The sequence below is a fragment of the Mus musculus genome, chromosome 6 (genome assembly GCF_000001635.26).
Source record: "Mus musculus strain C57BL/6J chromosome 6, GRCm38.p6 C57BL/6J".
Classification (NCBI taxonomy): domain Eukaryota; kingdom Metazoa; phylum Chordata; class Mammalia; order Rodentia; family Muridae; genus Mus; species Mus musculus.
The window spans coordinates 134519535-134541649 of record NC_000072.6 but is presented as its reverse complement, the minus strand read 5'-3'; the positions used below and the strand labels follow the sequence as shown (position 1 = coordinate 134541649).

General features: G+C 40.2%; 1 protein-coding gene across 2 annotated transcripts in view; it reads left to right on the top strand.

Annotated features, from left to right (window-relative positions):
* Positions 1-22115, top strand: part of Lrp6 (low density lipoprotein receptor-related protein 6) — a 120438-nt gene that overhangs the window by 25264 nt on the left and 73059 nt on the right. For both annotated transcript variants that reach the window (NM_008514.4, XM_006505657.4), the window contains one exon: positions 21057-21254. In NM_008514.4, coding sequence (NP_032540.2) covers positions 21057-21254 — 198 coding nt within the window. The remainder of the gene's footprint in view (positions 1-21056; positions 21255-22115) is intronic.

Genomic DNA, 22115 nt, shown 5'->3' with positions numbered 1-22115 from the left:
AAGTGTATAATGTACAAAAGGCACTCCAGTTTCTATTCCTAGTCTTCCTTGATTGGTAAATACCCCTCACTGCTAGGGGACAAAAGAAAGGTAAAGGACTTTTGGGGTTTCATTGTCAAGTAGACTTGTCTATGGAAAGTTGAGTTTGTTCTTAAAAGACAGTGTGTATCCACCATGTATTCTCTGTTGGTGGGGGTGCAAATTAATAAAACCAGTTTGGATACTTCTCAAAAAAATTAAAAGTAGAACAACCATGTAACCCAGCTATTTCATTCCTGGATGTCTGTCTGGAGAACTACTTACCATACCTTAAGAGACACTTGTATGTGTGTGTCTGTAACTGCTTTATTCACTATAGTGAAGCATTGGAATCAACCCAAAAATCAACAGATGGGTTATGTATGTATGTGTATGTATGTACACGCACACACACACACACACGTGTGCGCGTGTACATATACAGTTCTGCTCTAAAGAAAAGTAAAATTAAAATATTTCCGGAAAAATGGATGGTGTAGGTTCAGTATAAGTAGAAAAGAGAAGAAAGGGTAAATGCCGGAGGATTAGGAAGGACTTAATGTGGGTAATGGACACGAGATATGAAAAAGACTGTAAAGCTAATTGTTTTCCTAGCTTTGATGCTATTCTGTTTTTTTTTTTGTCTTTGTTTTTGATTGTGGATAAGTACATAGATATATATCTAGTAAGTGAAAGTGTAAAATCAAATGTAAAGCTCTGTGGCTTCAGAATTGATACTTAAATTGTATAGAAGTTCATTGAGATGTATAGACTTTGGGCCTGGTTAGTTTCGGCATGTAATTTTTATTTGCAATTTTTAAAAAATAATAAAGCTTATACAATTAAAAAATATAAAAACAGTGTAAATAGTTTTGTTTCTTACAGTAGTTATAGAACAGCCATGTTTATAGTTCTTGGTTTTCTTCATTGTTTAAAGAGAGAAGGAAGACTCAGTATCTCATCACTTAAAGATGATGTTTTAAAAATATTCTTGATTTTAGACTATCATATGACCAGTCATTTTGCAGTAGCATCTTTTATATTAAGCTCTGACATACCACTTAATGTATCTGTGGTGAATGGAAAGAATAAATATTAAATAACTTATTTCTATTTAGCTAGACATGCATTTCATGATCTTGCAGTAATGGGGTCTGTGCCTACTCCTCAACCCAAGGCCTTGCCTTGCTCGGGGAGGCTCGGGGAGGCAAGTGCACTACCGTTGTGCTGCATCCTAGTGCTGTAAGAGTTGTAAGTGCTGTAAGAGCTCAGAGCTGGAAGTACTGCACCACTGAGCGAGCTCTTGGAGCCTACGCTGCTCCTCATTTACCTCCCAGCTGTGCTGTCTTATGTTTTCACTCAGTGAGCTGTGATGGCTAATGGAGGTGGCTGTGCTCATGAGCTTGCAGTGACCTAGCTAGCACTCTGTTAGAATCCGCAGGTATCTTCTGAATACTTTCTATATTTTAATAAGTTTCTTTGATTTTTTTTTTCCAAAATCAGGATGTTTTAAACACTAGAATGCTTTAAACCTCTTTGTAGAAGGGAGTAAATTAATTTTATGTACTAAAGTAGAACTTGCAGAAAACCAGATAAAGGTTTATATGGGTTTGCTTGTTTTGATAGCACTTCTGATTGCTGGCATATATTAAAGGTGATGTTATGTTGTAAAAAAATGAAAAATTTGTTATGTGTCTGGGGTTGCTTAGAGCTTCATCATGAGCGTGAGTAAGTTTTAATAAGAAGAGGCTTTTTATTTAGGTATGGAACTCAACTCAGTTTACAACCGAGAGCAGTCCCAAAATGTACTGTCTAGCCATATCAGTCCAGGGCTTACCAGGACAAACCCACAAAGTTAGAGTTTTGGGTCTTTTTGAAAAGAATAAGCAAGTTTGATTACAACCGTAGAAGCAGCAGTTAGTCTTATGATCTATTATCTTGCAAGAACAGCAGAATTTACAAGATCAGTCAATTTAAGAATAGTCTTCAACTGGGAAAAAGGGAAGTGGGTGGTTGCCAGGGTCATAGCCTGTATAAGCGAGGGGCTTACATATTAGAGTCTGGGTTTTTGTTTTGTTTGTTTTGTTTTGGTTTTGGTTTTTTTTTTTTTGGTCTTTAGTCTCAAGCATAAAATCTAAACTTTAAATGTAATGTTCCCCCCCCCCAACCCCCTTGACCCCTCTTGCTCTGTAAATGTAATGTTAACCATTGCAAAGCAGCATCTATTGAAGTGAGATGGTCCTTTAAAAAAAAGTGAGAGGACAGCTTTCAAAAGGTCAGTTCACCCAACCACATGGATCAAACTGCTGGGCAGGCTAGGTGCAAGTGCCTGTACGTGATACCATTACTCTCTAAGCCATCTCCCTGGCCCCTAAAATACATTTGTTTATTTATTTATATGTTGTACATTGGTGTTTTGCCTGCATTTATGTCTGTGTGAGGGTGTCAGATCCCCCGGAACAGGAGTTACACATAGTTGTGAGCTGCCATATGGGTGCTGGGAATTGAACCTTGGTCTTCTGAAAGAATAGTTAGTACGCTTAATCATTGGGCCACCTCTCCAGCCCTCCTCCCTGGCTCTTGAAAATGGGTGAGGAATCAGAAAAGTGAGTCTTAGAGACTGTACAGTAAGCTCTTCTGATAAGAATTTGGTTTCGTTTTGAGAAGTGGAGCTGGTATTTGCTAATAGAGTTTGTAGGATGGAGGGGCGCTGATATGCTTGAGGCTACTGCTACTGTAGATCACATTGGACTTGGTGCTTTCCACTGATCATTAGGGGAGACCCCCTCCCCCAGCCTCTTCCCCTCTCCCTTCTGCCAGGACTTCTCAGAGTTTCACTGTGTAGCTCAGACTGACCTGGCATTTGTAATCCTCCTGCTTCATCTTCCTGAGAGCTAGGATTAGAAGTTGATGTTCCACCATCCTCACCCTCCTTTTTCTTCTTGATCAGCGTATTCTTACCACTATAAGGGTGATAACTGAAATTAGCTGGTTAATGGTTAATATAGTTCATACCTCTCCATTTCCTTTTTAACCTCATTTGAGAAGAAAGGGGGTATAGTTTTAAGGATAGAAAATGGGAGAAACAACTTTTCACTGAAAGTTTATTATGTTGCACGTATTTGGAGATGGCAGTATTAAAGGAATTAGAAGGCTAGTTAGAGCTCGATTTGCTTATTCTGGTTTTACAGCTTGAATAGCACAGTTCTGGTTGGTTTATCACCTTGCGCATTTCTGCGTGGGGTTATACTTGTGTGGTAGTCCACCGCACACACATACATACACAATATAAATAAATATGATTAACATGTAATTGAGACCAAGTAAAATTTGTCTAAATAGTATATATCTGATAATTGGTATGATAGGGAAATTATTTAAAATTATATTTTAAACTCATAGAATAAAAAATATATATTCTATTGCCCCTTCAGTATTACTGATCTTAGATTTGTGTCACGTATTCTGGTTTTAGTGCAAAAGCAATCACAGGCAGAATTTACCACTTGTCGCACAGAAGAGAGGATTTCCAGATCTATTTTCTAGGGGAAACATGACGTTTATTTTTCAGATAAAGTGTATAGAGATAGCGCTAAGGAGTAAAGTAGACGCTTTCAGATCGCAGCATCCTCGGCTCTGAGGTTCTGAAGCATCAGCTGAGCACTTTACATCAGTCCGTGAAAGGAGGCAGTTGAATGACTGTATTGTTGAGCACTGGGAGCTGGTGCAGACATCCGTGTGCTTTTGGATGTATGGAGCTCTTTGTATTATCAGTTCATTTAGCCTAGACTGGAGGAAGAATTTTCTAAATCGGGCCTCTATTAGTCTGGTCCCCCCACCCCCTTTGCTTTCAGTACTTCTGTCTGGTAGTGTAGAAGCCAGGCCAACGAATAAGAAAATATGTGTCTTATGAAAATTGTTCCAGGAAGCAATGTTGTCCTTTATATTGGATAGAGGACATTCTTGTGTAATTAGAAAACAAAGCCCCTCATTCTGATTTGCACGTTGCTATACCTTGGTGACACTGACAGTAGTAATTCTGAAAATGTTTTTGCTTGGTTCCAAATCACTAAATATTTCTCCAAGTTAGTGATTCAGCTTGAGTTCATCCTGTGTGTGGCCAGTGAACTTGTGATCCTCCTGTCTCAGCCAACTGAATGGCATAACATTTCTTGTATTCATTGCTAAGTATAATAGTAACACTCAAAGTTTACTTAAAATGCTTATGTAAGTACTCAGGAGATGGAGGTCTGAGGGTAAGGAATTGGAGGCAAGCCTGGGCTACATAGCAAGTTCAAGGCCAAACCTGAGATATATTATAAGATTATGTCTCAGAAAAAACAAGGGTTAGGGCTCTACCTTATGTAGATAGCTGATAGGGGAATTATCGTAGGTCATGTTTAAAAATATGTATTGCACTGGTTTATCAAGATGACTGAACTAGTGCCTGCCACATTCAGGTGTTTGATAAATATGCTTTGAATAGTGAACTTTTTTTTTTTTTTTTTCCGAGACAGGGTTTCTCTGTGTAGCCCTGGCTGTCCTGGAACTCACTTTGTAGACCAGGCTGGCCTTGAACCCAGAAATCCGCCTGCCTTTGCCTCCTAAGTGCTGTGATTAAAGGCGTGGGCCACCACCACCCAGCTGAACTTTGTAAATTAATAGTGCTCATATAATGTATTCTCTTTAATATCCTAACACTTGGGAGTCTGAGGCAGGAGTAGTTCTGTGATTTTGAGGCTAGGCCATGTTATGTGAATGAGCTCTGGGCCAGCCTGGAACAGAGTGGACTCTGTCTTACTACAAATGTAGACATTTTATAAAAGCATTCTGAATGTCAGAGCTTTTTATTTCACATGTGTAAGTTTAAGTCAGCAGCTTAGATATGTTATACTTAGAACTGTGGGTTCTGCCCTCTTTTAAACTGAAGTGATTATTTATTTATTTATGTATTATTTATGTATTTATATATTTTAAGATTTATTCATTCTTGCAGTTTCATACCTGTGTGTGTTGTACGTCTATTGTAGACCTTCCCCGCCCGCCCATGTTCTCTTCTGTATCCCCCTCTCCTCAGGTTTTTGCCACCCCATCCTCCGTCATGTCCTTGTGTCCCTTAAGCTCAGGAGTCACTCAGGTCAGGCTGGGCTTGAGAGCTCTCTCTCATGCTAAGTTTAGAATTGTTCCTATAGAACAGACATACTTTAAAGCATTGATTCTACTGTTCTCATTGCTTGTCTTACACTGGGTTTTCCTTATTCAGAGCTATTTTGCCTTTAAAACCTACATAAGCCCCCACCCCTTACATTTTAAAGTACTTTAAAATATAAAAGGAATTTTGATTTTTTTTATTGCAGAATGAAAAATTTGGCCAAGAGATTTGTATTTATGGTTTCTGTTTTCTATTCTTTAGTTGAATTAGTATTTATTTGGAAGTAGGCTAACAGTTTTATTAGCATATATGCATTGTAATAATAATGGGTTTAGTATATTTTTATACATGTAACCTTTTTTTTAAGATTTATTTATTATATATAAGTACTCTGTAGCTGTCTTCAGACACTTTTTTTTCTTGCTCCAGCCCTGCTTGCTCTGGCCCTACATGTAATATTTAAAAAAATTTTTTTGCCTGTAAAACAAACCCTTGCTCCCTCTTCACTGCCTTTTTTAATAGATAGATACAGATAAATAAAAACTGTTATTACCTAAAAATTAAGAGCAGTGTGTTAGAAAAATTATTAGTCTTGTCAGGAAATAAGTTGTGCTTGATCGGCTTCTGGGATGTGAATCTAGGTCACTGGGAGGCAGTGTGTTGAGTATATATAGGTGTTCTCTAATATTAAAATAGAAACTTTTTTTCCTGACAATGTCCTCTCCCTCAACCACTTTTTCTTTATATAAAGTGATGTTCATAATTTTGCCTCAAGTTAATGAATTTTAATTGTCTTTCTTTGTTTCTTTGTCTCAGCTGTGTTGATCTGGCTGTCCTAGAACTCACTGTGATAGCCAGGCTGGCCTCCAGCTCAGATTCTGTTTGCCTTTGCCTACTCAGTGAATTGTCTAATTTTTTTTGTTCCGTATTTTAAGTCTACTTTTATTAAGGGAGTACTGAAAGGGAACATTTATACTAAATGACTTTATATAGCATAATCTTTTAAGAGCTTTGTTTTTTAATGAAAGCTTTCTTTTGAAGACTTTGTTTTTGTTTGCTTTTTTTGCTGCCAATTTGTCGAATTCAAAGTGGGGCCTCTGGAATGCTGGGTAAGCACTCTACCTCCAGCTGCATTCCTAACCGGCAGCTTAGATTTTATGGTCACATTCTTAGTAGGAAGAAGGACACTTTGTGTTGGTAAGAATAACACATTCGGTTTGGTTCATTGTTTGAGACAGGTCTTTGTGGTTCCGGGTAGTCTTAACTTCACGATCCTGCTTGGGAAGACAGGGTCTCTTACCGTAGCACATGCTGGCCTCTAACTGTGGTCACTCTTCTGCCTCAGCCTCTTAGGTCCAAGCAGGACTATGCCTGGCTCTTTTTAATTTTGGAATTGCGAGTTTCTGCATTGTATATGCTAAGTTCAACCCCCCAACCTTTGGGAGGGCACTTTGTGGCAACACAGTGTCTGGTGAGTTTTTCACTTCCCTGCTTTTCGGTGGGTTCAGCAGTGCCGCTTGCTTTCTCTGCTGGGGCAGGCAGGTTGCTCTCTTCAGTTGTCCTACAGTGAGTGCCTGTGACGGGCACAGGCTTCACTGTGTTCCAGGGTTTGTCTTCTTCCGTCACTTGCCACCACCATAGAAGCCTTTTAGATTCTGGGATCAGGACCCTCTAGGGTTGTCCACGCAGTCTAGCAAGTTTTGCCCTTTTTCTGTCACCCTTCATCTCCCCTAGCTTTATGCTGAAAGAGGTGTTTATATATTTTACTTTTGTCTATCTGTACAAATCAAGTCAAAAGTGGTAGTTTTTCTGGTTAACTTGTTACCAAATTACTATTTACCACTATACCTCTGCAAGTTGCCTGTGATGTTGCTTGTTAAGGTAGTTGGAGTAGATACATTCTTACGAGCAGTAAAACATGCAAAACTTGAATTGCATGCAGTTTGAGTTTTGAGAAGTGAAGATGACTGTGCCTACATTATCATTATAATAGATTACTTAATATATTTTATATTACTAATGTGTATGTTTTAATGACTTACAAATCAGTAACAAGGATCATAAAGTGGATTGTCACTTAATAGAGATTTGGTTCACTTGAGTTTTATAGCTCAATTCTGATACGTTATCTTTTTCTGTAATTACATCTTATAAAGAAAGGGTGAACATTTATTCAGTTTAGCTTTATTGCAACCAAAAACTTCTGAATATCTTCATTTGGAAAGCTAGATTCAGATTGAATGCTTATACCAAAATAAGGATTTATGAAGATTTTGGAAATTGTTATGATTTTATCCGTACCTAATCATAGAAAATATATGTTTGTAATGCAAGAATTTTGTGTAAAGTAGCTTGTATCTAATTTGTCAGTTTGAGGCACTTTTACTGTTTTGGTATGACAGTCTTTGACGTCTTCGGACTCTATGTGTTTTCTCTCATTCCCTTTCAGTAGAGATGACGCCTCTCTCTTTCCATTATTCCATTTAAAATTATTTTTCAGAAAGCATTACAAATAAATAGGCGAGACACAGCAATGAAATTATAGTCATATGGACATTAATCAACAGCTTATAACAACCTGGTATTAGTTTTCATGATTTTTGATGGATAGCAGATGTGCATACTGTTACAAAGTAGGACTGTAACCACATATCCTTAATTCTTTAGTATCAATTAAATATGTTTACACTCTTAATTCAAAGTCAGAGTAGAAGCATTGAGGTTAAAATAAATTAGGAGGCAAGCAGGTGCCGTAATCCAAGAGTGAGTAACTGCTGATGAAAAGGAGGGTTCTCCCGAATGAGACTGTGGCCTGGCTTTTGAGAAATGGAGATTTTTTTTTTCTTTTTTTTTTGGTTTTTCGAGACAGGGTTTCTCTGTGTAGCCCTGGCTGTCCTGGAACTCACTTTGTAGACCAGACTGGCCTCGAACTCAGAAATCCTCCTGCCTCTGCCTCCCAAGTGCTGGGATTAAAGGCGTGCGCCACTACGTCCAGCTAAGAAATGGAGATAATTTATCAACCTACTGAGCGCTTCCCTGACCTTACTTTTGAAGGCATTGATTAAAAAGCCTTACAGACTATATTCTTACACTAGTTGAATTTAGCAATTTATTAGTACTTCTAGGTATCCATAGCTCACTGAGAGAGGGGTTAAGTGCAGTAAAACCCAACCAAACCTCCTCCTCCATCTGTGCCCATCAATTAGCTTTCACTTCTGAGTTCAAAGTCAGATAAGAGTGGAGGCAGGGGCTTATCTCAACCATCTCACCGTGGCTGTCTGGGTGAGGGTGGCATTTGATCTTCACTGTTTGTGTTCTTCCGAGTTCCCCTAAGGGGCTGTAGCCTTGTGATGCTTCCCATTCTGGAAACCCAAGCCTGCATGAACAGGTTACGCTTCCTTCCTCACACTGCCTATTTTCCTTTTCTAAAAAGAAAAAAAGAGACAAATATTTATTTCCCTTTTAAAGTATTTATTTTTATGAGTATGAGTGTTATGCCTGCATCTATAAACGTGCACCATGTGTCTGGTGCCAGCATAATTCAGAAGAGGGTTTCTGATTTCCTGGAACTGGAGTTTGTGAACCACCTTGTGGGAGTTGGCAAGCAAGAGTAGTGATTCCTTTTAACTACTTAGTTTAATATAGGAAAACATTATTTCATTAATCTCAAAGCTTTTACTCTGGAATTAATGCAGAACTAAGCTTGAATAGAAATGGATACTATTGTCAATAATGAGTATTTCATGTAGGATGATGGTTCTCAACTATGGGCTATAATCTCCAGGGGAATGTTAAATGACTCTTTGACAGGGGTTGCATATCGGATTTTCTACATATCAGATACTTATATTACAGTTCATAACAGTAGCAAAATCACAGTTAAGAAGTAGCAATATAAATAATTTTATGGTTGGGGTCATCACAGCATTAGGAAGGTTGAGAACCACTGATTTAAGAAATGAATCAGAATTTGTCAGACCTCAGGGACTAGAGGTGGGGGATGGGGGCGGCAGGAGACCCTAGACTCAGGTATGCTGCATGATTAGCCATATTGCTGAATACTTCCAGTGTGAGAGAAGTTTGTGCTGATGCAAACCCCTTGATCACAGACCAGCTTTAATGTTTTGTGGTATTTATAATTTTGTTAAATATAAATGTGAAGTTTTTTCCCTATCCATTATTCCTGAAGAAAAGCATTATAGAATGTCTGTGTAAATAGCACATGTACCTGATGTTTAATTAAGCACTTGGTGTGTGTCAGGACTTGTAGTCTGGTCACTCACACGTTTTTCTTGGAGGTGCTGATAAAGAAAGCTTGTGATGTGAAGATTCAAGACACAGTCCCTGCACAGTGAAGGCTTGAGTGACATAGGCACTTCTGAGAAACTTAAAGAGTGTCTTTATCATTGCTTTTCTTCCATATGGGCATGTGAGATTATCTGGAAGGATAATTTTAAATAGTTTATTTTGATGTTGGACTGTCATCTAATTTTTGTATTCATAGAGCCACATATGGAGATTTAATTGGTGTTTTTTCTGAATTGATCAAGCAATTTGCCAGTTGCTTTATAAGCATCTGAGAATATTCTTTAGTGTTTTTTAGAGTTGCATAAAAATTTCTTCATTTTATGTACTGACTGCAGTTTCTGATAGAGCATCATCAGGAAAGGTAACACTTTTGGTTTTGTTCTCTTGTTAATGATTCTTTGCTGGGAAGGAGTTTGAGATTTCCTGAGCCTGTTGGAGCAGGGTTTAGAGAGGGTAGCAGACGTTTTTCTATAAAGACACAAATAGTAAATACTTTAGTTCTTGGCAGGCCACATACGGTCCTTGTTACATGTTTTTCTTTTTTGTTTCTAGAGTTTGTTTTTCAATTCTTAAGAAAAAATGCAGAGATCATTCTTAATTATGAAGCTGCATAAAAACATGGTGTGGTCAGCAGATTGCTGGTCACTGCTTGTCTCTGAGGAAGTGTATGCGTTTAGTTGTTCCTGGAAACAGGAACTGTGAAAGCAATGTTTAGGACTTTTCAGCATGTTAGAGGGACATATGTCTCATGGGACTTTTTTTGACCTAACTTATTAATACGGTAAATCATTGCTGATAGTTTTAAAGTGTTTTTTTTTTAAACGGATCTTTAAAATTTTAATGGAGACATAATTAATACACAGTAAAATTCACCCTTTAGTTTTAATATTATAAACAATTACATACAATTATCTTCTGTCAGAGATAAAGCCATATGCTAAAGTTGTAAGGGCAGATTTTAATTAGTGATGCAGTAGGAAAAAGATTAGCACTCACTGCACTGCAGTTTGTACAGGGGTGTCTGTCTGTTCTGCAGGGAAGCTGGGAGGAGAGGATGGGGAAGAGCGGAGAAGTACAGTTTGGGACAATGATTCCTTTCTAAGCGTATTATGTATTAATAAACCCTACAGTGACGGAGAGGTGGCTCGGGTGTGAGAGCTTCTGCAGAGGAACAGAATTTCTTTCCCACTCAGGTGTGTGTTGTTTTCCCCCATTGGCTGGAGTCTAATCTCACAGTCTCACAGTGATGGGGTATAATGGTAGGTCATTAGAGTTTATTTTAATTAGTATGTCTATTTAACAGAATAATAACAGTAGGTTCTCTTTTAGAGTCTATGATCTGTCTAGCCATAGGTTCTTGGTCTGATAGTGGTGCCCGGTTTGGTTTTCATTTTGTGGAATGAGCCATAGGTCATACTAGAAAGTAGTTGGTGTCTCCCCTAACATTTGTGCCACAGTTGCCAGATGCATTGTCTTGTTAGGCATAACAGGCTGTTATCATTGTTCCCAGGGTTATACCTGGGTGAGACTGATGCTCATGTTTCTCCTCTGGTAGCATGCATAGTACCTTCATTCACTACTATGAGAGCTCGCCAGTAGGGATGAAGTTTCCAGGTGAGTGCAGATTAATTCTTTCATGTTCTCTGACTTGAGTGTCTAAAGCAATAGAGTCTAACCATCCAGGTCTGGAAGGTAACTAGGATCTGGCAATAGCCTATAATGTTTGGAGGTCTTTAGGGACCTCACTGGTCAACAACTTCAGAGGAAGTAACTCATTCCTGGGACAAGGCTTTTTTCTTTGTTAGCCTTATGGTGTCTGGTATGGTAGTGGCATTGCTGCCCTGTTACAAGGTAACTCCATTTTGACCCTTTTAATGTTTATGTAGAGATAAATTTTAGGAAATTCTACAGTAGTAGGTTTCATGTGACTTAAAAGTCTTTAGTGTTATTTATCCTTCCCATTTCCCTCTTCACCCAGTCCTCCTCTTCCTCACCACAGTTTATCCTTTCCTATCCCATAATTCCCCTTTATACATTTTATTTATTTATTTTTATGTGTATGAGTATTTTGCCTGGATGTCAGAGCCCTGTGACTGGACTTACAGATAGTTTTGAGCTGCTATGTGGGCGCTGAGAGTTGAACCCGAGTCCTCTGTAAGAGCAGGCAGCTAGCACTCTTAACCCTGTGCTGTAATTCCCCTTTAACTGGTGTATTCTACTTCTCTCTTGAGTGCCTTTTACTATGGCACGTAATAATTTTCTGATTGCTATGAATGTTCAAAATGAAACACATATCCAAATATTCAAACCTGCGTTTCTGTCTGCCTTCCTTTCCTTTTAAAGAACGGGATCTCTGCATAGCCGCCCCAGACTTGTTATCCTTCTTCAGCTTTGGCTTTCTGAGTGCTGGATTGCAGGGCATCAGCACGCCTGATTCAGTTGCTTTTTAAGAAATGCAGTTTTGTTTAGGTTGTTGATGCATTGTAAGAATTGGTTTCTTACAAAATATTATTTTTTTTTGTGTGTTGGGTATTTTGCCTGTTTGTATGTTTGTGCAACATGTGCACATTTGCTGCCTGGTCATGGTTCCTGGTGCTCGGTGCCCTGGGCTTGGGGCTACAGATGCTTGGTGAGCCAGCATCTAAATTCCGGGAATTGAACCCAGATCTTCTGAAGAACAGCCAGTGCTTTTAACTGATAAGCCATTTCTCCAGGTCCAAGAAATTAGTCTCTTACTTGACTGAACTTATTCAGGAATGGGCAAATTTCATATGATTATTTTAAAAAACATTCATTTTATGATCTTCTCCATACTTTCCGTGTAGTCAACGGTAGTTGTTAACCAATCTCAAAGCAGCACAGTGTCAGAGAGAGTAAGTTGTGTCTGCTTCGGGTGATTGAAACTATAAAGACAAAATTTACAGAGTAGTTATCACACCAGCTTTATTAGCAAAGACAAACTAGGCTATATTGGATGAATTACAAACTAAAATCTCTATAAGGAATTAGCTACTAAAAAATCTTAAAAGGTTACAGGAGAAATTTGAGATTTTTTTTTAAGTCAAATTTTAAGTGGTTATTGTGAAGTTTTAAAATTTCCATTCTCGGACATTCCTAATAAATGGAAAAGTGCTGTGTGGGCAGGGATTTTGTGCTTTGATACAGTATTTGGACTTAGGCTTTTGGGCCACCTGAGGCTAGTGTTTGAGACACCTGGTTAATGAGTTCAGCTCTTGAATCTCACCACTATAAGGCCAGAGCATGGTGGACAGGTGTTGAGAAAAATCACATTCTGCTTCACTGGGTCAAAGCCTTGTCTGGATATAGTAGAATTCCGTGGGAACTTTTTTAGAGTCTTGCTTGTAAATACAGGTGTGGACCACCATATTTGTCTGCCTGTCTGGATCTAACTCTGTGTGTGTGTGTGTGCGCGCGCGTGCGCGCATGTGTGCACATGTGTGCCTGTGTCGGTCCTCACCTTCTACATGTTGAGACAGGGTCTCTTGTTGTACACAGCTACATATACCTGCCCCCAAGCTTCTAGTGACTTTCCTGTCTCTGCTTCTCATTTCCTTGTAGGGCTGTGCTGGGATTATGGAAGTGTGCCCTGCTGCATCTGGCTTTTATGTGGCTGGTTAGGCTTACATGGCAAGTGCCCTGGCCCCTGAGTCATCTTTCTAGCCTCTGTTGAGACTTAATGGAATTTCATTCAGCCATAAAGAAAAATAAAAGTATGAAACTTGAAGAAAAGTAGATGTATCTGGAAGTTATTAAGTGAGGTAACACAGACTCAGATAAGGGACAGTGTGTTGTGCTTCATCTGCAGCGCTTAGCTTTTAATGTGTGTGTGTGCGTGTATACGTGGGTGTGAATGTGGGATTGGAGCAGGGGAAGAGGATCAGCAGAATATGAAAATACCATAATGAAACGTGGTACTTTATACTCTAACAAAAATAATTTAAAAAGAATACACTGATTCCTGGCTCCAGCTCAGGCCACAATTAAATCAGAATGTCTGGTGGGAGAGTCCAGGTCACTGCTGTGCTTAGTAAGTTGCCAAGGATGGATCCCATGCAGGCACTTGCTGTAGCTGTTGTTATTTTGTGTGTTAGGAGGCAGGGAGGAAAACATGCTGAAGTGAGCTTACTCATAAAGTTTTTAGTTTTTAGATATCCAAGAGCTAAGTGGCTATCTCAGCTGTACCGCAGCCTCCCAGAATGCTGCTGCTGCACACTAGCTGTGTGGCTGTGATTGTGTGGGTGATGCCAACTGCTCATGGGTTTCTCTCAGCTCCATCATTCCCCTGGTAATGGTGATGTAAGAGTGTCATGTTAACGTTAGGCTGGCCTTTTGATCTGTCCTTTGCTCCCTCGGTCAGTTTTCATCAGGATACTCTCTTGGTACCTGCACAGCACGGGAAGTCACACTGCTGTTGGCTGCCGGTGCTGCCGGTGGCCTTGATTGTAGGAAGAGCTGTGTGACTTGAAAGTTCTTTTGTTAGAAGGAGGAAACTCAAAAGGGACTGCTGGGATGGCTCTGGGTTTAAGAGTGAGAGTGTGTGTTAGCATTCACAGTGTTAATAAAAAAGAATCTCTATAAGTTTAGTCACTAAAAGACTGTAGGTTAAAAAAAGCTGTTAGGTTACTTACAGAATTTCGTAAACAATAGAATTTGTCTTGGGCTCTCTGTTTAGGAACAGTGCTACAGGTCACCCCCAGGGGTTGGCTCTTCGCAGGCAGTACTGTTAGCAGTATGCTCACCTCTGTTGCCACTCTGATGACACATAACGCTAAAACTCCCGTAGGTCCTCATTAGAAATTGGGTTAGAGAGAGATTAATGAGTGCAGGTGACCTCCAGCCTCACTGGAGTGAAATGCTGGGATGCTTTCTGCTGCCTCCTCCTCTCCTGCTCTGCCACCTCCTTTTCACACTTCATTTTCCTTTCTGTTTTTAAACTTAAGTCTGTTTGGCGCAGGCTGGCCTGGAATGTGCTGCTTGACCCAGGCTCACCTCCAACTCCAGGTCTCGGAGCCTCAGCCTAAATTCAGATGTTTGCCATCACAATCAAAAGTTGGGGTTCATCTCTCTGATTGGCAGTGGCTACTCAGCCGTGCGCACTGATTGCAGGGGAGGATTGGAAAGCAGATATCTGGTGTTCTGTTTCTGTTCTTTCAAGATGTGGCTCTACCTCCTAAAGTGAAGGATTAACTACAGGGAAGTGCAGTTGCTGGCTGGTTCCTCCCTGTCCAGTGTCAAGTATCTGTAACCACATTCTGTAAGAGAAAAGGACCGCTCCTGGGGTTTGTGCACATCTTTGCTGCAGCTTGAATCTTGCTTGTGGCTTTTCCCGTGTCTGAGATGGGAAGGATGATTGAGATGTGATAGTGAATATCAAAGGAGATGACACAATTAAAAAACAAACTTGTAAGTAAGGCAGGTCTTGAGAACAGTCTTCTTGGTCCTTTCCCTTTATTAAGATATTAAGGAAAAATTAAAGCATGCCAATATCTGGCTACTACTTACACAGGTTACAGAATCAAAGCTTAGATATTCTAAACAACTTTGCAAAGTTAGACTAGTAGCAGGTCTACCACATAGATTAGGATGCATTCATTACCTTTATTCATGTGAATTTAAGATTAGGCTGGGTGGAAAGATTGTGAGCACCAGCGGTGGTAGATGACTTAAAGGTGACTGTTCTCTGAAGATAGCGAAGGCAGTTGCACGTATGAATACACAGGGGCTGTGACAGCATGCATAAGATATTGCCTCCCTCCTCCCCACAAAGAAGCTCTAGCCAGTCAGGAATGCCAGTATGTTGAGGTTCTCTCTTCTGTAAGCTTGTGATGTCTGTATTTAGTTCCTACGATAGCTGCTTCACGTATTGTTTTAAATTGTGATTATTTGTTGTGGAGTGACTAGCATGGTAGAAAGTTACTGTTACAGCTGTGACTCTTGGATTATTAATGTGCTCGCTAGCATTTTAAGTTAGGGTAGGATAAGATGGTATATGCTGGAATGTAGAAAAGGAACTGTATGATGTCTTTTAGAAATGTTTGATCATTATGTTTAGTGTGGGGTCAGGCAGAAACAAGACCAGTGATACTGCCTAGCATTTTTGGCTGAGTTGGGCTTCTGTCTTTGTGACTGCAGCACCGCAAGAAGTCACCAGCGAGAGGAAGACATTTGTTACTCTTATCATGAGGATTTAAGGCAGGAAACAGTGAGAGGTGGCTCTGGGAAGGTGGACTCTGTATAAATGAGTGTTTCTGTTGTTCAGCTGTCACTCTTTCCTTTTCTCTCATCATTTCCGTATGGAGATTAGAGTGGATCCCTAAGTAATATCTGTCTGTGGGTTAGTCTCTGTACTGGCTAGTTTTGTGTCAACTTGACACAGCTGGAGTTATCACAGAGAAAGGAGCTTCAGTTGAGGAAATGCCTCCATGAGATCCAACTCTAAGGCATTTTCTCAATTAGTGATCAAGGGGGAAAGGCCCCTTGTGGGTGGGACCATCTCTGGGCTGGTAGTCTTGGGTTCTATAAGAGAGCAGGCTGAGCAAGCCAGAGGAGGCAAGCCAGTAAAGAACATCCCTCCATGGCCTCTGCATCGGCTCCTGCTCCCTGACCTGCTTGAGTTCCAGTCCTGACTTCCTTTGGTGATGAACAGCAATGTGGAAGTGTAAGCTGAATAAACCCTTTCCTCCCCAACTTGCTTCTTGGTCATGATGTTTGTGCAGGAATAGAAACCCTGACTAAGACAGTCTCTAAGTGGAATTAGCTGCTGTGGTCATGTGTATAAAATACAAATCAGCCACATTCATTAATGTTTTTCCAGAGTCTTAAGAAGACAAGTGGGGGCTGGAGAGATGGCTCAGTAGTTTGGATTCTCAGAAGCCATGTAAATCGGAAGCAACCAACTAGCCTACTGTATGCAGCAGTGAAAGAGAGACCCTGTTTAAACCACTTGGACATTTATTCCCCCCCCCCATTAAAAAATATCAAGTTTAGGCATCTGAGTTCCTAGACAGTTTTGTTGGTGATTTGACCACTTCTGTGTCCGTATCTCAGCTCTTGTGTGTTAGGCTGTAGTACTAATAGTCTATGCTCTGGAGTTCCTGTGTACACAGATTTGTTCCCTAGTGTGCCTCCTCTTCCTGGAATGTTTTTTCCTCTGAGGCTCAAGCCAGGTGGTGGGACTCAACGGCCTTTCTGAAATCTATAAAGGAAAAGAGCTCTAGAATCGAGAATAACATTAAAATCGTTACTGAAAGTGTGGCATTTGATTAAAAATTAGCATGTCAAATTGTAATGATATCTGGCCACAAACTCAAATTCATTGTGAATCTCTACTCACTTTCTCTGCCAACCCGTTCTTTAAATGTTACTTTTTTGTTTTTGATAGAAGCTATTGTATAATCAATAGATTTGACATGTAGAGGGTTGCTGGGGAGATGTCTCAGTGGTTAAGAGCACATATGTTCTTGCTGATGATCCAAGTTTGGTTTCCAGCACCCGTGTCAGGTGGGTCACAACTTCCTGTAACTCCAGGTCCAGGGGATTAGAGGGTCTGGCCACCATGGGTAACACATATAGTGCTACACACAGATGTGCACACAAACCCCTAAAAATAGTATGTTAGGAGAATCATCATGTAGGGAGACAGAAACTTCAGAAAAAGGAATACTTCGGTTACTTCAAGAGGTGAAAAACATTTACCTTTCTACCCTTTCTTAGTGAGAAAAGTTTAGAAAACTTAAATGTGTCAGAAAACTGCAAGAAAGATAGTGTGTCGAGGAAGTGACCACATCATGGTAAGGTGAGCCGTGCATGCGAGGAAGCTGCAGACTCAGGCAGGAGGGAGCTCAGCTGACCAGAGCTGAACGATGCTAAGGACCTGGCCGTTTCCTCAGGTCACTGAAGGAAGTGGCAGAGCTTCCGTTCTCGGGGACATTGGACCACACTGTCTTTCCCGGGAAGTGCTTCGTAATTAAAGGATTTGTAACTGTAAATTGTACAACTTGTAACTGAAAATGACAGCCCCCTGTTAGAGTGTCTTCCAGTGCTGTCTCCACACTAGGGGTCAGGTCCCCTTGTCTTACAGCTGTGTTGATTCTGGGACCTCCTGACACCTCCCGTCTTTACAGCATTGCTGCCCCACCCAGAGACTTAGAGAAACCATGGGAGATGTTGCTCTTTCTTTCATCAGCACCCTGTTACTTTTTTTTCTCAAAAGATCAACTTTGGTCTTCCATACTATGTATTAGTTGATGGGATTATTTAGATAGCATTGCAACTTCTTTTCTCTGTATTCACAGTATGTTTTTGATGCCTATGTTCAGTGACATTATAAAGGATTCTTAGAATCTTCGGAGGATTTGACCAGGTCACTTTCAGTTTTGTGGCTTGAATTTAGTTCACAAACTGTAACCTCCATTGTCCCGGCAGGAGTGGGTCTCTTACTCTTTCTTATATGGGATAATTGCGGTATCCCTCATGGCCTTGTTGGTCTGCTCTTTGGGGAGAACAAATTCTATAAAAGGCTGCCTCCCACCCACTGACTTTCATAGTTCCCACCAACTGACCAAATGCCATCAGGTTTAGAGCATTCCCATCACCTGGCAGAGGAACTTGTTCTCACCGCCTCAGGCAGCTGCTGGCTCCTTAATTTGTGTGTTTGCTTTTAATGGACTGTTGATTCGAATGGAATCAAACAGCATATGTTTTTTTCTGCCTTCTTTTACTTTGTGATAGTATTTTGAAGACTATCACATACTCATTCATGTATCAAGTAGGTAGTTTCTTTCCATTGCTGAATATTGTTCTGTTGAATGAAGGTAGGAAATTTTGTTTTTATCATTTCATCTATTAATGAAAGATTTGTAGGTTTCTATTTTTCCTATTAGTAATATTGATACAAATGTTCATGTATAAATCTATATATGAACATAGTATTTCTTACCTCTTGGGTAGAGAGAAATTGCTGGGTTATTTGACAAATCCAGGTTTAACATTAAACAAACAAACAAACAAACAAACAAACCCAGAACTGAGTTGTGTTTTATTGAAGTGGCCACACTACTTTATATTTCCACCTCACCACATACTTGCCAAAACTTAAAGTATTATGGTTATTCCTGTTTTCAAGCTAGATTGGCTGTTTGAATATTTGATGAAATGACGTCAAAGTCCATCCCTCTGCCCTAGGCGTTACCCTCTTACAAGTGCTAGGAAGGTGCTCCCCCACTGAGTTAGATATCCTTGTCTCCTACTTAAAGTATTATTGTTTGCCTTCATATTGATTTGTAAAAATCTATTATGTATTGTGAGTAAAATTCTTTATCATGTTGATGAGTTCAAATATCTTTTTACCTAGCTTGTTACTTATTACAGTCTGAATATAAAGTTGATCGTTTAAAAAGCTCGTGTGTTAAGAGTTGACTGACTCATAAGAGCTGTGACATAATGAATTGATCCCTTAAAACATTCATAAATGTGGTGGTGGTGATGATGGTGGTGGTGGTGATGGTGGTGGTGGTGGTGGAGGACGAGGAGGAGGAGGAGAAGGAGGAGGAGGAGGAGGAGGAAGGTGGAGATTAAGAGGTAGGAGGTTCGAGGAAGTAGTCTGGAACAACAGAGCTTTATAATTGATTTTAACTGACCTAACTTATGTTTGATGTGTGTATCAAAGTATACGCTTAATAGAACAGAGTACAAGCCTGGCAGTGCAGACCAGTGATCCCAGTATTTGTGAGGTGGAAGCAAGAGAATTAATTAGGTGTTCAGGGTCATCCCTAGCTACAAAGTTAGCTTGGGGTCAGCCTGCATGAGACCATCTCAAAGAAAAGTACAAGTAGAAAAAGCCTAGGGTGGTGATGCATGCCTGACTGTAACGTCAGCAGGAGTCACACCATGAGTGTCCTGACTGTAACATCAGCAGGAGTCACACCATGAGTGTCCTGACTGTAACGTCAGCAGGAGTCACACCATGAGTGTCCTGACTGTAACGTCAGCAGGAGTCACACCATGAGTGTCCTGACTGTAACGTCAGCAGGAGTCACACCATGAGTGTCCTGACTGTAACGTCAGCAGGAGTCACACCATGAGTGTCCTGACTGTAACATCAGCAGGAGTCACACCATGAGTGTCCTGACTGTAACATCAGCAGGAGTCACACCGTGAGTGTCCTGACTGTAACATCAGCAGGAGTCACACCATGAGTGTCCTGATTATAATGTCAGCAGGAGTCACACCATGAGTGTGAGTATAGTCTCTGTTGCAGTGAGCTCAAGGCAAGGGCAGCCACAATTGAGACCACAAGGTAATCACTTAAACACTGTAGAAATAAAATCAACCCCAGTCCTACGTATAAAAGTGAAAACTCTCACATGCAGCTTGACTTTAGGTGCATAATGCTTAGATAATGATACTGAAGATGCTGTGCGTAGATGAAAACACTTGCAGCATAAGGAAAGGAAAGCTGCCATGTTAATTAGGACTGCAGAAGCACTGCTCTGTGCTCCCTTTACGCCCCCGTCTTCTCACTGCTGCCAGGCTCCAGTAGCCAGCCGTAAGACTGGACACCGAAGTGCACTTCACTGACGTTCCTTGTTTGGAAATGTAGCATGGAGCAGTGTATATTTCGCAGAGTTGTTGGAAGTGATATGTGGGAGCCAGGGGTTTCCTCCCGTCCTTTCTTTGATTGGCCACTGAAGCAAGAGCGACAGTGCCAGGAGATGCAGGCACAGGCAGTTCACTGTCATCACTCCATACCTGAATTCTATTTGGGTTTTAGCATATTTATTGGCTGTTTCATACTTAGACATTTATTGTGTATGTATGGGGTGTAAAAATGCTGCAGTCCTCGTGAGGTTCAGAGACAGGTAATGGCAGTTAGTCTCCTCCCATGTGGGTTCTGGGGCTAAAACTCAGGTTGTCACACTTGGTCTCAAGTGCCTTTACCTGATGAGTCATCTTCCTAGCCTGAATGCCCCTTCATTTAGAGGTCATAATACCTCTGTTAGCTTTCAAAAGATGTGCTGCTAATTGATGCATAGCACAGTTTTCTTTTATATCAGGGGAACTATTTGTGTCTCTCTATTTGAGCTCTTTGTAGGATTTTATTGAGGCGAGTCATTCTCTGTGGATGGGCAGGAATGGGGTATAAAACTACATAAACCATGTCTTGTGTTTTCCATTACCCCACAGTGAGAGGTTTATCACGACTGCTGCTGCTGCCATACACAGCTTGGTTTTGGTATTAGAGTACTGTCCTCCAGACTTCCTGTATTGCTAGTTGTCTTCACTTGGTTAATAAGTCATCTGTAGGTTATGTGATGGGACAATGTAAACGTTCTTTTTTCAAGTAAACTTTGATCTCTTGTTTTTTTCTATTCCTTGTGTTAATTGTCTTACTCATTTCTTTGTTGGTTTCAAGTAGATTATTAAATTTTTGGAAAAATGTCTAGGGCTTGTTTTCAGTTTCTTGTTTCTGAGAGAGCTTTATGTAATAGCAATAATTAAAAAATATTTTGTGGTTATTTATGTCATGACTTTCAATTTTCTTTTTAATGATTTTTAGGTTCATGTACTGGACAGACTGGGGAGAAGTGCCAAAGATAGAACGTGCTGGGATGGATGGCTCAAGTCGCTTCGTTATAATAAACACAGAGATTTACTGGCCAAACGGACTGACTCTGGACTATCAGGAGCGGAAGCTTTACTGGGCCGATGCAAAACTTAATTTCATCCATAAATCAAACCTGGATGGAACAAACCGGTAAGATTGCCTTGCTATAAGGTTTTATGTATATGTTTGCATGAGTGCATGTGCACACGTGTGCCTGTGGGTTTGGATCCCTCAGAACAAGAGGCACAGACATTTCCAGGACAGGTCTCTTTACTATGACTCTGGGGTCTGGGCTCCGTTTCACATGAATGTATGCAAGTGCTCTAATCTACTGAGCATCTCCCGCCCTCCGTGCTTTTTATATCAACCCAAGCAAACGGATGGTTTGGGTTGTTTGTTTTTAAGAAGTTAGTGTATATTTTTGTGTCAAAGGGAATTAGAATAGGCTTTTAATTTGGTCCTTTAAAGAATCCTTCCGTGTGTTCTGAGCTGGTAATGCGCTTGCTGCATGAGTGAACCTGCGAACCAGTGTTCAGATCCTTCTGACCCCACAGAAAGTGGGGTATGCCATTGCAGTCCTGGAATCCCAGGTCTGCTGCGGGCTCTGATTTAGCCTTACCTGGTTTACCAACTATAATTTCAAATCTCATTGGTTTATAAATTAATCTGCTTTGTCTCACTTATTTTAAAAACAAAAACCAGTTTTTCCATTTACTGATAATTAAGATTGCTTGTATTGGTATATATATTTACAAATTTATATGATATACAATATATGTAATAAAAAGATTAGAAAAATAACCTTTATATTTTTACGTTTCTAAATTTTTCATAGAGAACAACTACGTATTCCTTTTATAACCAGGAGGAAAATAATAGCTTTGGGAAAAAAGAACTCCAGTACCCATGTTTGCTACCGTTGGTTCTGTTGTGTATCTCCTCTCATTCTCCGACAGGTTTACTCGCTTTCCTTGTTTCTGGCCAACCAATAATCATTTTGGGACCAATGGA